Source organism: Ipomoea nil, unplaced genomic scaffold, assembly GCF_001879475.1.
Source record: "Ipomoea nil cultivar Tokyo-kokei standard unplaced genomic scaffold, Asagao_1.1 scaffold2705, whole genome shotgun sequence".
Lineage (NCBI taxonomy): Eukaryota > Viridiplantae > Streptophyta > Magnoliopsida > Solanales > Convolvulaceae > Ipomoea > Ipomoea nil.
Genome location: NW_017619133.1, coordinates 2232549 through 2249323, shown reverse-complemented (window position 1 = coordinate 2249323; position 16775 = coordinate 2232549). Strand labels below are relative to the sequence as shown.

Below are 16775 nucleotides of genomic sequence, written 5' to 3'. Positions count from 1 at the left end.
CAGATGACCCGACATGCAGCTTATGTGGAGATGGCGACGAAACCATTGCCCATGTTCTAAGTGGGTGCAGATTCGCAAAAAACTGCTAGAAGTCAACATATCACCCGGTGGGTTTCCAGTACGACCCCGTGATGCTACCAAACGCTTGGTTACAAGTCAACTGCCGCTCTAAGGTTTGGATTGATGGTCGTCCGTGGGGAATCACGTTTGCATACACTTGCTGGGAGATCTGGAAAGCCCGCAACAGAAACATTTTCGACGCCAAAGACACTTCTCCAAGAGAGATAGTGAAGCGCGCGGAATCCATAACAAAAGAAACAGTAGAGGCGTTCTTCAGGAAAACATACGTCAAAGTGGGAAACCTGCGCTGGATCAGCTGGTCGCCACCTGATGAAGGCTGGGTAAAAATCAATACTGATGGGGCCTGCAAGAAAAACACAAGACTTGCAAGCGCTGGGGGGCTCGCTCGCGATCATAAAGGCAGTTGGCTTGCTGGTTTCGTCACAAATATTGGTTTTACAAATTGTTTTGTCGCAGAGCTATGGGGCCTAAGAGAGGGTCTACGGCTGGCAAAGACTATGGGCTATAGAAGGGTGGTCTTCGAGTTAGACTCCAACTCAGTAGTGGCGGCGATTACAAAAGACATCTCGTTAGAAGATTGTGCTTCATCTCTCCTAAAAGATTGCAGATCCCTGATGGATCACATGGACAACATGGTTTTTCAACACACGCTTCGTGAGGGCAATCGGTGTGCGGACCACCTAGCAAATCTAGGCCAATCCGCGAACTGGGGTACTTCTTGGCTAGATGATCCCCCAACAAGTCTCATCCAGCTCCTCTCGGCCGATGCTTTTGGTGCAAGTGCTGTAAGGGTCTGGTAGTGGAGCTCTTCTCCTCCCGGTTTTACGGGTCTTAATTCACCAAAAAAAAAAAAAACTTGGATTGAGTAATGGAGTAGAAAAAATTAAAATCTATCGTTCTTGGATTCCACCAATTATTACATGACATGTTGGGTGGAGGGTCCACAATAACGTGTTCACGGATTTTACAAAATCAAAAAATATCTAGGACTGAAGCGTCCATGCTGGCAACCGGATAATGCACTTTTCACGCTTTTCCCTAACTTATTTATATTCCCACCGCCGTCCCCTCAATTTTCAACAATTAATCTCTTCCCCATCTCCGTTCCCAATTTGCGATTCTCTCTCCTCTCAAATATCTTCCCCGTTCCTCTATTCATAATCCATAATCGGATTTCTCACCCTTTTATCTCAATCCATAGCTCAAATCGCGGATGAAGATTCAGCTGTGTGATCGGATATTGAAGTTTTGAAAGGAAAAATTGTCGGTATAGTGGCCGGAGGAGAGTTGAGCTTTGCGAGCTTCAGCTGCCATGGGTGAAGAAGTGGAACTCGGTGACTACGACGGTGTCAGCGCCGCCGGTGGGGATGAGGATAGGGTGATGGAGTGGGAGGACGGTCTTCCCAACGCCGATGATCTAACTCCGTTGTGTCAGTCGTTGATCCCTCCGGAGCTGGCTTCCGCGTTTCGGATTTCTCCGGCGCCGTTTCGGACTATGGTCGATGTGAGTCGCGCGTCGAAGGTGACGTTTTCGTCGCTACAGGGAGGGCAGCCGCAGACGATGATGTCTACGAATGATTTTAATTTTAAGGCGTTTGACGAGGAGGGGAACAGGGAGCAGATGGTTACGGATGACGATACGGATCTGACGAGGGAAGGATCCGATTCGAGGAAGACCCGGCGGATTGAGTCCGGAGGTGGGGCGGAGGAGGCTGACTCGGCTTTGCGAAATGAAAACTTCGGGGAGGACTCGTCTGCCAAGACTCTGAAGCGGGCGAGGCTCGTTTGGACGCCGCAATTGCACAAGCGGTTTCTGGACGTGGTTGGACATCTCGGTATTAGTAAGGCTGTGCCGAAGACGATTATGCAGCTCATGAACGTAGAGGGACTCACACGGGAGAACGTCGCCAGTCATTTGCAGAAGTACAGGTTGTATTTGAAGAGGATGCAGGGGTTGCCAAACGAGGGGCCTTCGCCATCTGATCATTTGTTTGCTTCCACACCTGTGCCACAGAGTTTGAACGAGTCTAGTGAGAGCGGTCACGGGAATAGCCATCATAACAGCAATGGTCACATGGCGATGCCAATTCCGTTCCCATACCCGCACCAAATGGTGCCCATGCCAATGTTTGGCCACAATGGGCATATAGGAGTTCCTGCGGGAAACCCAAATGGTGCACCTTCGAATGGTTTTCACCATCAGTATTATATGGGGCAGCAGAGTCAGTGGCCTGGAAACAAATTTGGTGCGTATCATCATGTTGCTACAACTGAGAAGTAACTGCTTTAGCTCTACTTGTCTGCATTAAAAAGACAAAGAGGTCAGATCGTACATATAAATGAGCTTTTATAGTTTAGTCTCACTGTTTCTGCATTCTGAATTTTTGATAATTTAATTTGTCACACATGGTTTAATAATGTTTCTGTCTGCTGGAATGTTATTTATTTATTTTGTTTCCACTGGAGTGTTACTTGGTGAATAGTTGATGTAGGATTTTGTTTAGAGATTCTAGTTTTGAGTGATAAATGTATATAAACAAATACACAGTAATTATAATGTATTACTAGCACGGGTAGATGAATTGGTGTTTCTCTATTGTATAGTAGTCCGCCGCAATTTTTCGTATTCTTTGATGGGAACTTTTTGGACAAAGCACTCACCTTTCTTGTTTTGTTTTGAATTATTCATATTTAGATAGATTATGTTAAAGGAGTTATAGTCTGTATAAGGCTCATTCTGCAGATGAAGTTACTAAATATTGTCATTGGATGGCTTTTTGGAGTTTCCATAGTTAGAAGAGTCCTCCAAGCTTGCAATTTTCAGGTGCTCTGATTGTCGTCCTGATTTAAGAAAAATGCCAAATGTGACTATGGTTGTGTCCATAAAATCAACTGGGGAATGGTGTTTGAGGGATCTTTAGACATTAAGGGTGTGTTTGGTTCAAACATTGGAATCGGAATGGTAATGAGAATCAAATACTTTGCATTTGGGAATGGTAACGGGAGTCACTTTGTTTGGTAGTAAATAGGAATTGGAATCAAAATAAATAAATAAATAATTAATTAATTAAAATAAAAATAAATAAATATATAATACATATATATAGACATACATATATGTATATATGTATTAAAATTTTGTATTTAATGCATGAACAATTACCTTTTTTATTTTTTTTTTCTTCATTTTTTCCCTTATATTTTTTATTCCATTGTTCAAAAGTAGAGGGTAATGGATTTTGTAATTACTTAGGGTGTGTTTGGTTCATGGGTTTACACACTAGGAATGGGAATCAAAATCATAGTTAGTGTTTGCTTGACAACTTTTTAAAACACAACTATGGATTTGATTAACCCTTCAATTAAAAACCACATTCCTAATTAAAAAAGGTATCATTCTATCTTATTGGTAATATGATTTTTAAGTTTGGATGAGTGCTTTTAGATTTTTGTTTTGATATTTTTTGTTCATAATTTATATTGGTGCTTTGGATGTCATTATATTAGGATCAATTGCATTGGTTTTTTGTTTTTGTATTTTTAAAACCTTTTATTCCCATTATAGGTTCATACATAACCAAACATCAATATTGGTAATCATTCCGATTCCACTCTACTACTAAACATGCAAAATACTTTCACAAAAACCCATACCATTACCAAGTATTTGATTCTCATTCCAATTCCGATTCCCATGTGCGAACCAAACACACCCTAAATGATTTGATTCCAATAGTAGGATAACAAAAGTAGGCAAACAAACATGATAATGAGTATCAAAACCCATAGTAGGCTGCAAAAGTCCCCAACCAAACACCACTTAAATCTGCATTATCCTGCAAGCATATTCCAAGTGCACTAGCCACTAGAGGACAATGTAGTTTGAACTCCTTAAACAAGTTCAATCGTATGAAACAAAACTGATGTTAAGATTATTTGGACTAAATTTAAAATGCTCATTTTAGGTGGTAGTGCAAATTTGTACATCTCCTGATCATATAACAACTAATGTAGATGAATGGTGTCTCATATTTCATAAAACAGACAGACAAACTGATAGTGTGGATTTGACCACATCACTCAAGAAGCTTCATATGTTTAAGATGATGTCTTCAACATGGTACCGGCTTTTTGCTTGTGATATTTATACTTACTAGTTTCTACCTTCTGATATTAGTGAAGGTTTCCAGATGACATTAATAATATTATAATTTATATTTACCATAGCTTTTTAAGTTTAGAAGCAGGGTAGTTAATCTAATTCAACCAATGTGCTTGACTTGAAGTGATGACTTTTCAGATGTTGGTCGAGCTTAAATAATCCATGAAGACATCATAAGCTGAATTCCAGAAATTCATCTGATCATATTTGATTTAAACAGAAGAAAGACATCAGTTCCTGCATACTTTCCCGTTGACCTGAAGCAGAAGCTTCCAATAAATCTTGTCTACTGGTTGCACTTTGTTCGTATAACCTCCAACCTGTTGTTTCATTGATAAAAGGTGTGTGTTTTGTTTATTGATGACTATTAAAACCTTCCCTTTCAGCAACAACTGAAGATTCAATAATAGATCTAATCAAATATTTGTCAGTGCCTCTTCCCAATTGGGTATCTGAAGCTCTATCCCTCTCTATCATTATTATACTGTTATCTTTTCCCTGCTGCTTATGCATGACAATTGACAAGATGCTCATTTATCATGTTTGTGAAATCGAGTTGTGTCAAACCCCTAAAAAATTTTGCCTGCCTGAAGTTTGTACTGGCAATTATGTTATTTTTACATTTTTTTCAAAATTGGCCTTGCCATTTTGACACTTTTGCTCACAAATATCACAAAACTTGTGCATGGAGCTCTCTTTTTGTTGGCATATATGCATTTTATTGTATGTGAATTGGGTAAAGATCCATAGATTTCACTTTGTAGTTGGTTACCAAATTCCTAATTCTTGTAGTAGTTGCCATGCTTGTTAATGCAGCTGCTTTCAGGGATCAAAAGATGCAATGAGATTGAGAATTTAATTTTACTTTATTTTTCATTTTGATTTCTTCTCGTCATTTCTTGGTTGGGACACCAAAGCTTTTATCAATAACTTTGTGGAAAGTACCCTATCTAAATGCTCTGATATTATGGGGTCAGGATGAGGAAAAAACTGGAAAAGCTATTCCTGTAATAGAGAAAGATATAGATGTCCAGATGGTATCATAAAACAGCATAGAAATCATAGGAGTGATGTGAAATGGTTGTGCCTCCTGATCTTCATGAAGCAATGAACAGCAGGGTATATACTGATTAGCTTTCACTCTTTCAGTATCTACAACTTTTGTCTGCTGTAGTAATTGGCAGTTACATTCTGTACAAAAGAAGTGGTTCTAGATACTTAGGTAGAAACCCTCCATTCTTTTTGTGCATTACCTACTGGCAATGTTGAAAAAATCGCTAGGCGCCTGGGGACCGCCTAGGCGGGCGCCTAGGGTGCCTAGGAGGCCGGCGCGATTTTTGCAACACTGCCTACTGGAGAAACAGTTGTTTTCCAATTCTTGTGACAAAAAGGTGGAATCACCCACCAGAGGCTAGACTTTTGCTCACTACGCACAAGGAGCCCGCCTCATTTGAGAGGTTGCTCCTACAGTGCCGCTGGTGAGACTCGATTCTTGGTCTCTTGTGACAAAATTTCACCTTTGTGACCAGTTGAGCTGCCCTGCAGGCATTGTTTTCCAATTCTCTTCAGCAGTTTAGCATTAATCCTATTGTGCATTTGTGCATAACATCAATGGTTGCTTGAATTTGCCTGGTTTCGAATTTGGTTCATGACTTGTGAAGTTCATCACTTTCTTCAAAACAGCCCCTCCTCCATCTGCCCTCATGCATTGTCCCTCAGTGTGTCTCTTTCGTGTATATATTAATTTCCATGTATATGGTGAACTGTTGCTCTGTGTGAACTGGTCATGAAGTTTGAGGAGGAATCAAGGATGTTGGTCTTTACAGGATTCTAATTTCTGTCTTCCTTTAAAGGGATTGTATTGCGTTTTTTGCAGTTGAAGTGTTAAACCTGTAAAGATAATCTTATTTTTCATGACAACTTATAGATTGTTAATTATGTATTCATAACACTATTATGAATACGAATATTGTTACATTCCCTTAAAAAAATTATTCCATAATATTTATTACAGAGCGACATAGCGTGTTATTATTGTATTGAATTTTTTTTTTTTTTAATATTTGATTATTATGTGAATTCTTTATTAACTCAAAGTGAGATTAACCTATTTACTCTAGTAATAGATGTTTCTTATTTAAAATTGTTACATTAGGGGTGAATATTATGTCATTATTTTACTCTTGTAAGAAAATTAGCATTTTTTGTAGCTGTGATGACATCCTTAATGTTTGTCTGGTACTCTGGTTTCAATTTAACCATTTAGGGGCCGTTTGGTTCACGGAATGTTAGATTACCTTAGGGAATGTAAGATTACCTTAGGGAATGTTAGATTGCTAGGAATGTTAGATTACTGGGAATGTTAGATTCCCGTGTTTGGTTAAAATTGAGGTATGTAATATTATCATGTTTGGTTTAGGGTTATCTTTATATATATATATATATATATATATATATATATATATATATATATATATATATCTAATATCCTTAACATATTTTCATATATTTTAATAGATTTAATCATTAAATTAAATAAATAAGATAACGGTATCATATTAATAATAATAATAAGCTAACATAAAATATATATCTTTAAATAATTAGAATTAAAATGACAAAATTCATAAATATGCAAGGTTATCTTACATTACCTAACAAAATGAAGGGAATCACATTCCCTTCAAAATCCTATGTGGAGGGAATGTTACATTCCCTGGGAATGTTATATTCCCTCAGAGAAAATGAACCAAACATAGGAATGTAAGCTCGGGAATGTCACATTCCCTTGGTTATATAATATAACCTGAACCAAACGCCCCCTTAATGTTACAAAATATGGTACACTTTTGAGTTTTGACAACATGGACATGCATATGGTATTATTAAGGACAATTAAGTATTCATATACTCTCTTTTATTTTATTTTTCTTTCTTTTTTTCATTTTCATTCTCTTAGTTGGGAAATTTTTAGTCAAAATACAACATTTTTCTTTTTGAAACAAATCAGGTTTGATATACAATATATATTTGATTGGTTAATCACTTAGTCATATTTTAACCTATTAAACCTGCTATATTAAATGAGAATTGTTCTATTTTTCAATTATTTTCCTTCTTTTATTGTGCATTTAGAGTCTTAGAGGTGAGATAACCTATTAAATTTTGGTTTACTCCGCAAGCGAATATATATTTTGATTGAATTAGGTGTTTATTAAATTTAAATTAAATTTCCTTAAAAAATTTAAATTAAATATTTATGAGTAATAGTTAAGTGTGAACTGTGAACCAAACATAAAGAACTCTATAGTAAGCTTTAGATGAAGATCACTGGTCATGGAGATCAAGAGACCTTCGTCTCTATGGCTAGGGACCTTCGTCTCCTGTTCATGGAGATTGGAGACGAAGGAGCCTTCGTCTCCGGCAATTCTAAGTTTTCTTTTAAATAAAAAATTTAATTATTTATTTTATTTAAAATTATTTTTAAAATTATGTTTAAAATCAATAGTTGCCACGTCAGCATAGTTTTAAATAAACAGGTCATTTTGAGTCTAATTGCATAAGTTTATGTTGTTCAGGGGTTCTTATCTATAATTATATGGTTCACATTGCAACATAAATTATAGATAAACGTTTGTAGTATATTAAAAATTTATTTTTAATGTATTAAAAGTTTATTTATAGATAATACTTAAAAATAAATATTTAGTATAAAAAGAAATTCAAATAATGAACATTAATTTCAATTCATATTTCATGATTCGACTTTAGAGAGTCGCTTCGGAGTCTGCAATGCGTGGACTGAATTTCATCCCTAAATTTTACACCTTTTTTTTTTTTTTTTTTTCTGAAAGCATAAAGAGCCACACGCGCTGACGCGCGAAATCAAGAACATGCATGGATTTGGTATCCGCTCTGTCTCTGAGCCCAACCCAGATCTACCCTTTCACTCTTCCACTTCACACCCCACACAAGTCGTCTCCTTTACCCGCTTTCAGAATCGGGTATGGACCCGTTTTCAACCCTCTGTTGCAGAGACCGCTGGCTCTTTATTCTACCCCAAGTGTCTTCTACAATAAGAGGAGAAGGCAGTATAGATTTGCCCCTTTGAAGGCCAGCCGCGGAGAGTCTCCTTACGAGGTCTTGGGGGTGTCTCCCGCCGCTACTCCCAATGAAATCAAGAGAGCTTATAGAAAACTCGCTCTTAAATATCATCCTGATGTTAATAAAGAGGTGCCCTTTCTTGGCAAACAAACTACTATGGTTTCTTTATAAGAGGTGTGAAGTTAGGGGAGGGGGATTAACTTGAATTGATTCTGATTATTAAGAATTAGCTGGCATGTTATTCAGTAAATCAGTAATTTTGGTACTTTGGTCAATTTTGAAGTTTGGATTTGTTCAAATCAAACACTCTTCTTGTTCTATGGCAACCTTAAGAATGATTGAAAACTTATATGCTTGATTGATAAACTACCTACTTTGGTGGGTTAAATCTTGTCTTTAATGATTGAAAACTTATATATGTCTCTCTGGAAGTGATTGTATATACCAAGTTGATAAGTGATTTTTTTTTTTTTTTTTTTTTTTTTTTTTTTTTTTTTCTGAGTTATGTGAGACTGGGTGAGTTGAAATAGATTGGTGTTCATTGAGTTTATTGGATACTCCCTTAACAATGGCTGGCATTGGTTGAATTCTCTGTTTCTTTAACTTATTCCTGGTGAAAATTTCTCTGTTGTTCTAATTCTTAATGCCTTGCCATTTAGCCCAATGCTCAGGAAAAATTTATGAGGATTAAGCATGCATACAACACATTGCTGAACTCCAAATCAAGAAAGAAGTATGATTCTGGAAGCAGCACATCGAACGATTCTTATTACTCAACTTGGGGAAGCCAAAGTAAAACGGCTAAAGATGAAGATTTCTATGGATTTGGTAAAATAGCCATTCTAATAATTTGGATTTGTATATGTTTCTTCTTCCTCGTCAAATGTCAGTTCATCGGTTTTACAAATATTAGCCCTAGAGCACTTTGAATAGTTGGTGTTTTGCTATAAAATATTGAGGCATTATATATTTTTATAGCCATTTATGTTCTAATTCATGGTCCTTAGTTTAAGAATCTTTGACATTCAACCTTTAGCATTATATCAATATAACCTTTTTCAAGAATAAGGCTATTTTTATAAAAAATAATTTAAAAATTTCATAAACTTATGTTTAACCCCCCTTCATCCTGCAGGTAACTTTTTCAGGGATGTACAAATTACATTAGGTAGATTCTGCAGATCACAAGGACCACAGATTTTGCTAGCATAACCTTCTACTAATATTTTAGGGCACTTTTGAACCTCTCTATCTTGCAAGTTCAAGTCATATTGTGAGGCTGAAGCTTACTTATCTTGTTGCAGAGGACTTCTTTAAGGATCTTCAAGAAGAATTCCGAAATTGGGAGGCGACTTCAGATTCGCAAGGGAAACCCAAGAGTTTGTGGGAGGAATTAGCGGTAAGTGAATGGAATCTTTGCACCGTATAGACCGACAAAAGACGAGCGATAAGTGTGACCATTATCTGAGAATTATCCTACTCCTGTTTTTCTCACAAGTAGTATTCTGTGCAACCAAAAAGTGCAATCTTTTTAATGCTACGTTTCTCAAATTTTCTCTTTTCTTCTATTTTCTCCCCCTGTGCTTGAGTCCCCTTTGGTGTGAGAGACAAAATATTTACAGAATGATATTCATCTCTGTGTTCAAACGGTTCTGGCTTCTACTTGACAGGAAATCGGTGAAGAATTTGTTGAGTTTTTAGAGAAGGAACTGAACATCACTGATCCAGATGCCGAAGAGGAAAAGGCTGAAAACAACAATGCATATTCTGGTGCAGAGGGAATGGGAAGTGGCACCCAGAATAAAGCAACAGATAAAAGAAACAACATGGAAGAAAATCTCAATGAGATTGAAGCAGCCCTAGCTCAGTTGAAAAAGGAATTAGGTCTTTGATGGAGACTATACATTAATAAGTAGTTCTTGGAAGAGTAATCGGTCATGCTGCCAGAAGCTGGGGTAAGTGCAGTAGTCTACATAATTTGTTGTATCATTATTTTTAACTAGCGCCCTTTAAAATTTCCAGGGTCACTGCATTTTCACTCTATATTATTTATACATAGAATTCAATTGTTTAGATCATCATAAGTTTGTAGATTGGTTGGGCAGACTTTGTTGACTTGTTGTAGATGCTCTATGTAGTTGGTTAAATGAGTTTCACTTTTATACCAATGTGGGATGGGATGACCTCCATGACTTTGTTGTACAATTACAGACCAGAAAGACATAATGGCATTATGAAATCCTTGGAATCTAAACTCAACAGGCTAAGCTAATCTAACAAAATCACAGTAAGAACAAAGATTGTGCAGTATGAATTGCTACTCTACCACCCATATATTTGCCTCAGTCATTGTTTAAATCCAGCAATGGAACTTCCTTCCATGCCTGTTTCTTTTTGTTTCTTGTTCAATATTCAGCAAATTAAATTAGTTTGTATGTTTGAACATATACTACAATGTAATAGAGTCCGTAGCATTCAAAAAAAAAAAAAATTAGTTTGTATTGGGATTTGGGGGCAACTCCAGCCAAATTGGTCAGACCGTTACCACAAGATTTTAAGTTTGACATGAAGTGATGAACATATAATATGAGGACCACAACTACTATAATGGGGAGTTAGATACTCAACTTTATGGTGTAGGATTATTGGGTTAAGTTATAGATACATTGGTATTTGTACAATATATATTACATTAGTGGAAATTTGTACACTTAAAACCTCATCTCATCCACAACACAAGGACAGTCTAAAGTCTTCAACAAAAAGTTTTTTCACTTCAAAAACTTGGATTCAATTTCTTCCAAGCTCAACCCTTTGGTCTCCGGGACAGAGGTTACCACGAACACGACAGATAGCAGAGCAATCGCCCCAAACAACAGGAAAAGGTTTTCTGCGCCCAGTAATTCCTGAACCAACCCGCCAATTTCATTGTCATGCAGAATGCAGATTGCGGTGTGAAAATACCAAAGGAAAACCGTGTAAAACCATTACCTTTAAAGGTGAGAACGCGAAGGTTACTAAAGCATTAGAGCCAAAGTTGGTGAGGACTGCAAGACTGATCCCTTTTCCTCTTGTGCGCAGTGGGAATATTTCTGATACCATCAGCCAACTGATAGGTCCAAAGGATATCTTCGATGCACAAGAAGAATAAAACATCAAATTAGTCGAATCAATTGCGGGAATACATTAGAAAACAAAAGCTCGTGATCAGGTAGGTATATAAACAAATGAAGAAGATTATTGGAGATACAAAAAAAGGTTAAAAACCAAAAACAGTATTCTTTGCCTGGTAGATGATACAATAATCTTAAATTCATGGAAAATTTTCATTTAAGCACCCATAGATCAGAATGTTACCTGGTAGCATCCTACGTAGAGAAGCAAAGCAGCCACCGCAACTAAAGGAAATCCATCAAGAAACTTGTAATAAGCTGATAGAAGAAAAAGTGATACGGCCTGTTCATAAAAAATAAAATAAATAAATAAATAATAGCTCAAGTCTCAACTCAACTAAAAGCCTTAATCATAAACTAGTTGGGATAGGTTACATCCCAGAAAACAAGTCAAGACTTGAATAAAATCGTTATTAGAGAGACATACAATGCCACTGACACCTCCAATTAGTAGAGGTCTTCTCCCGAGATCATCGACCTTTAGGACAGCTATCCCTGTCATTAGTGACTGAAGGAGCATAAGTTAGCATGAATGAAACAATAGTCTGTGTACATTATGCAAGAAATGAAGCAATAGTGTGTATACTTGTTTCTGTTACAGAAAAGTTGAGATAAAGGGAAATTAGCGTGGAACAAGAACATAAATTTCTGAGCTAGATTTACAAGGAAACCCGAAAGAGAGAGAAGCCACAGCATAACGAATTTATGGACTTTCATTATCTTAAACACTAGCAAAAATCGCGCTTAGGCGCTAGGCGCCCGGCTTCCTAGGCGGCCTAGGCGCCCGCCTAGGCGTTCCCCAGGCGCCTAGAGGGCGCCTAGCGATTTTTTCAACATTGATCTTAAATAAGACAATAATTTTAATTTAATAAGTAAATTATTCACAGATTAAAAAGCTATTTTAACACATTAATGTATTCTTCCCAATGTGGAATAAACAAGGGCTCAGGAGTATAACATCAATAATTTGGATAGAAAACATGGTTAATTTGTGCTATTTTAACATAACAATGTCTCTTCCAGAGCGATGTACCTTGAAAATGCCGATAATGACTGACACCCGTGTAGCATCAGAAGCAGCAGAAAACCCAGCACTCTAGACATAAATTATGTAAAAGGAGGAAAAGAAAAAGGCATGAATGTTAAGAAGAACATCACACCCACCACTGTTAAATTATCGGTTTCAAAAATTACCTGAAGAATTGGACCAGCATAGTATAGAACACTTGGCTGCCCTGTTATCTACAAAAACCACATAGTAAGGTTAGACATAAATTACTATAGACTGCTTGCTAAAAGCCATGGTCTATTTTGTTGAAAAATAAAGAGTTAGGTTTATCTATAGGGTTGTGTTTGTTTATGAATAGGTATTAGTTATGGGTAGTTACTTACAGTTATGTGTTTGAATATATATATATGTACTATGTTTCTTTGTTAGAAACACAGATAATACTAATATATTTCAGTCTTATATACATTTTATATTCTTTGATCTTCATCATTGCTTCCGCCTAACTGGCGGGTGGTGTTATTCTCCACCCGCCAGGCCATTCCATCTTCCAAATTCAACATATTTCATTAAAGAGGAGTTCAGAGCGACAGTGTTGTAAAAATCGACCTACGTGGCCGCCAGGCGCTAGGCGCCCCTAGGCCGAGGCCAAAAGGGGTGTGTAGGGGGTTGCTAGTTGGCCAGAACTTTTTTTTTTTTAAATTGGTTTTTCCGCTCAAAACGACGTCGTTTTGAGTGGATTTTTTTTCCCCCAATTAGGCAGCCGCCCAGGCGCCCCCCCGGGTGCCCAACTATCGCCTTCTGCAAGATTGCATAGTGAAAACAACAGCTCTCCATGCCACAATAATACCTACCTGCTGAAAAAGGACCAATCCACCACCAATTATGAATGCTTTCAAACTCGGGCCTTGAAACACCTCCAAGAAACTCCCTTCAGTTTCCTCATCCGTATAGGCTGTCTTCAGTGAGACAAGCGTATCTTCTATTTGTTTCTCGGACACCTTATCTCCAGCAGGTCGGCCTCTTAGCTTGCTCAAAGCACTTATAGCCTTTTCTTTGTATTCCTGTAAAGGCCCTTTACCTTGAACTGCCCTCAGAAGTAACCATCTTGGAGAAGGCGGTAAACTCAACATGCCTAACCCCATAAGTACAGCAATTGGAGCACTAAACCCAAACATCACACGCCACCCTCCAACAGAATTAATCTCATAGCTACCCACAAAATAACCCATCTGCACGCAAACAATAATTTATACACTGAGATTGGTCTCCTAACAAAACCAAAATCACATCAATCTTCTCAATATGTGTGTACCAAAATTCCAAGAACTATTGCTAGCTCCTTTAAAGATATCAAGGTTCCCCGAATTTGAGTTGGACAAGTCTCTGCAATATATAGAGGTGCACCATGCATCGCCTGCCAAAAGAGAATCGATCAGGAAATGGGTAATCGGCTAACAAAGAAAGGAAAACAAGAACACCAAGAAGGAGGCCGTATCTTTAGGGTAGAAAATAAAGTGATTGAGGAAAGTTTACCAAACCAATACCAAGCCCATAAATAAGCCTCCCTATCAAGAGAACTGTTAGGCCTGAAGCAGATGCAGTTAATGCACCACCAAGTGCATATAGAATGGCCGCTATGATAAGTTCCCTTCTCCTGCCTACATAGATTCACCAGGAAAACTTAACAGGAAGGAGTTTCAAACTCGGAAAAACATGATTAGCCAATCAGGGTAGAGTTGTACCAAGGAAATCTGCTAGTGGGTAAACAAGGAGGGAGCCAAACAATGCTCCATACAGGGACCCACTAACCTAAATCCACGGGATAGTAAAATAAACAACAGATATTTAGACTCCGATCATGGTAGAGTAGAACTATGGGTAACCATTTCGAAGGAGTGCAATACGAATGCATACCACAAGACCAAGCTGGACAGCAGAAAGGTTGAACCAAGTTGTGCCACTAAACTCGGGTGACTGAAAAATGATGTAACAAAAGGAACAAACAGATGTCAAACTATTTCGAATTCCACGATCATACAATTGCCTAATAAACACAAATGTTACCTGCAAGGAGAGGGTAGCACCAGAAGTTGCACCTATATCATAGCCAAACAATAAACCACCTAAAGCTGGAAAGATAAATCTGATATTCAAGAAGCGAAGTCATATCTCAGACCTTGTCACTATCTAGTCTAAGGATAATAAATATCAATGGATTGAGATTTATTACTTCACATGTATCCATTATATATACAACTAAATGGAGTGAGAAGCAACAATAAACCACCTCAAGCTGGAAAAAGAAATCCGGTATTTAAGAAACTAAGTCATATCTCACCCCTTCACTATCTAACAATAATTAATTGAAGGATTAATTGATATTAATTACTTCAAGTGCATCCTCCTATTAATACAACAATGAGCATCTCAAAAGAACAATCCATTGGAAGATTCATATCTTAGCAGACAACAAACAGCATTTGGACAAAAATGAAAAATCAATGGACTTACGGCAGAATAACAGAAGACCAGTTGAATTCCTCTCGATATACAGAATCAGAATCCAGAGACTCGGCGCCTTCTCCTGCGGCTCGCCCCTATGGAAAGATCAATTTTTTCCATTCAAAACAACAATAATTTATTAGCAGTAACATTTAATCATCCACCCCCCCCAAAAAAAAAACACATCAAAATCAAGATTTTGATTTCCAGGCATTCACCTCTAGCTTTAACCTTCCATTGGACAAGAAGGGGACTCTTCTAGAGAAAGGTGTTTGATTGGTGGGGTTCATAAAGATGCTTCTTGAGCGTGGGTCTGTTGGTCTCTTAGCGGAATCAGTGCAGAAGGAGTTGGAGACAACCGATTGGGATTTCTTGGAATGATGAAATGCGGGTGGGTTTGAAGCAGGAAATCTGGGATACAATCCCAGTTGAAGAGAAGCGAAAGCCATGAGTAAGTATGAATGGGAGAGACAAAATCCTTACAGAAACACAAATATCAGAAGCTCAACGCTGACATAGTTGTGGCCTATTTTGTCCGAGGACAGTTAGCAGTTGGACTGTTTGATCATGGGTCCATACTCCATATCCACATAGAAGGACACGTATGCTCTATACCAGCCAATTTTCTACCGGAATAGTGGGAATACAGCCACAGGTAGTTTAGTTTTATAAAGAGTTAATTACCAAAATGGTCCCTTGACTATGGCAAAATTACCAATTTGGTTCTTGACTATTTTTTAAACCAATTAAGTCCCTCAATTTTAAAAATTCTAACCAATTTAATCCTCCGTCTGTTTGATCGTTAGTCAACCGTTAACTTAGGACTAAATTGGTAATTTCGCTATAGTCAAGGGACCATTTTGGTAATTAACTTTAGGGGTGGGCAATTCGGTTTAGTTTTCTCGAATCGAACCTGATACTGCTAAGTACTACGTAAGCAATAATTAAACAAATACGAGACCAAATAAAGCAGGTAAATATCTTTATTGATCACGGTGAAGGCCCTAAGTACAATCTACTTGGTTGCTTTGAGTACCGACTGACTGCGATCGGGATTCTCTAACAACAACCTATCGATCGTCCAAAAGTCCCCCACAGTGTAGCTACTGTGGGTATTTATAGCCGCTGCGCCGGAGACACAAATCCGGTCGTTCGGCATGCTCTCCACGTAGCCACCACGTGTCATCCTCCCGGGTGCCCTGTCTGTCGTCGCAAGGAACCGCCACGTGTCCTTTGTCAGCTCTCTAGCCAAAGGGCTATCGCTCGGTGGTCGACACTACCGCTCGGGCAACTCCCGGTCAGACCCCGACCGGGTTCTTCACAAGAAGCCCGACCTGTTACCTGCAAAGACAAGAAGAAAAAGACAAAGGCATACCAGCCGGGGTAAAATTATGTCGGTCGGGATATTCCCTACCAGAACCGTACCGAACTAGTTTGGTTCGGTAATATACCGAACAACCGAACGGTATTGGATTCTTATATACCGAACGGTTCGATAAAAAACCGATCCGAATCGATCCGAATTGTTCGGTAAAAAATTGAACTGAACCGAATACCGTTTGATTTTTTTCTAATATAATAATAATAATAATAATAATAATAATAATAATAATAATAATAATAATAATAATAATAATAAATAAATAAATAAATAAATAAATAAATAAATAAATAAAAAGTAAATCCAAGTCCCTTGCTGCTTGTTTTGCCGTTCAGCTCATATTTTCATGGGTATCTCTCG

At 37.8% G+C, this 16775-nt stretch overlaps 3 protein-coding genes across 6 annotated transcripts; 2 read left to right on the top strand and 1 right to left on the bottom strand.

Annotated features, from left to right (window-relative positions):
• The first annotated feature begins 1137 nt into the window (after positions 1-1137).
• Positions 1138-4717, top strand: LOC109156398 (transcription factor PCL1-like). Of its 2 annotated transcripts, none has more exons than XM_019304244.1 (2): positions 1138-2327; positions 4382-4717. In XM_019304244.1, exons 1-2 carry the CDS (start codon positions 1394-1396, stop codon positions 4396-4398), a joined length of 951 nt encoding a protein of 316 aa, XP_019159789.1. In that variant the 5' UTR covers positions 1138-1393; the 3' UTR covers positions 4399-4717. The 2 variants fall into 2 exon arrangements, with proteins under 2 accessions (XP_019159789.1, XP_019159788.1); XM_019304243.1 differs by having other exon boundaries at positions 1141-2402.
• A 3375-nt stretch (positions 4718-8092) lies between these two features.
• LOC109156399 (dnaJ homolog subfamily B member 9) lies at positions 8093-10549 on the top strand. 2 transcript variants are annotated; one of them, XM_019304246.1, is made up of 5 exons: positions 8093-8476; positions 9007-9175; positions 9483-9515; positions 9652-9746; positions 10018-10549. In XM_019304246.1, the coding sequence occupies exons 1-5, from the start codon at positions 8141-8143 to the stop codon at positions 10237-10239; spliced, it is 855 nt and encodes a 284-aa protein (XP_019159791.1). In that variant the 5' UTR covers positions 8093-8140; the 3' UTR covers positions 10240-10549. The 2 variants fall into 2 exon arrangements, with proteins under 2 accessions (XP_019159791.1, XP_019159792.1); XM_019304247.1 differs by lacking the exon at positions 9483-9515 and having other exon boundaries at positions 8096-8476.
• Positions 10550-10937: 388 nt separating this feature from the next.
• LOC109156397 (D-xylose-proton symporter-like 3, chloroplastic) lies at positions 10938-15644 on the bottom strand. Of its 2 annotated transcripts, XM_019304242.1 has the most exons (15): positions 15518-15644; positions 15253-15370; positions 15044-15129; positions 14597-14675; positions 14447-14506; positions 14275-14341; positions 14066-14190; positions 13845-13946; positions 13384-13761; positions 12715-12762; positions 12554-12616; positions 11948-12028; positions 11705-11803; positions 11339-11476; positions 10938-11253 (listed from the first exon to the last, which is right to left on the bottom strand). In XM_019304242.1, exons 2-15 carry the CDS (start codon positions 15322-15324, stop codon positions 11119-11121), a joined length of 1533 nt encoding a protein of 510 aa, XP_019159787.1. In that variant the 5' UTR covers positions 15325-15370; positions 15518-15644; the 3' UTR covers positions 10938-11118. The 2 variants fall into 2 exon arrangements, with proteins under 2 accessions (XP_019159787.1, XP_019159786.1); XM_019304241.1 differs by having other exon boundaries at positions 15253-15643.
• Positions 15645-16775: the final 1131 nt, after the last annotated feature.

Coding starts and splice junctions, on each gene's coding strand:
- LOC109156398 (XM_019304243.1), top strand. CDS start 1,394: ATGGGTGAAGAAGTGGAACTCGGTGACTACGACGGTGTCAGCGCCGCC.
- LOC109156399 (XM_019304246.1), top strand. CDS start 8,141: ATGGATTTGGTATCCGCTCTGTCTCTGAGCCCAACCCAGATCTACCCT. Junction 8,477..9,006: donor ATCCTGATGTTAATAAAGAG/GTGCCCTTTCTT, acceptor CTTGCCATTTAG/CCCAATGCTCAGGAAAAATT. Junction 9,516..9,651: donor GGATGTACAAATTACATTAG/GTAGATTCTGCA, acceptor ATCTTGTTGCAG/AGGACTTCTTTAAGGATCTT.
- LOC109156397 (XM_019304241.1), bottom strand. CDS start 15,483: ATGGCTTTCGCTTCTCTTCAACTGGGATTGTATCCCAGATTTCCTGCT. Junction 14,676..15,043: donor TGGTCTTCTGTTATTCTGCC/GTAAGTCCATTG, acceptor CTTGAATATCAG/ATTTATCTTTCCAGCTTTAG. Junction 14,191..14,274: donor CCCACTAGCAGATTTCCTTG/GTACAACTCTAC, acceptor GAATCTATGTAG/GCAGGAGAAGGGAACTTATC.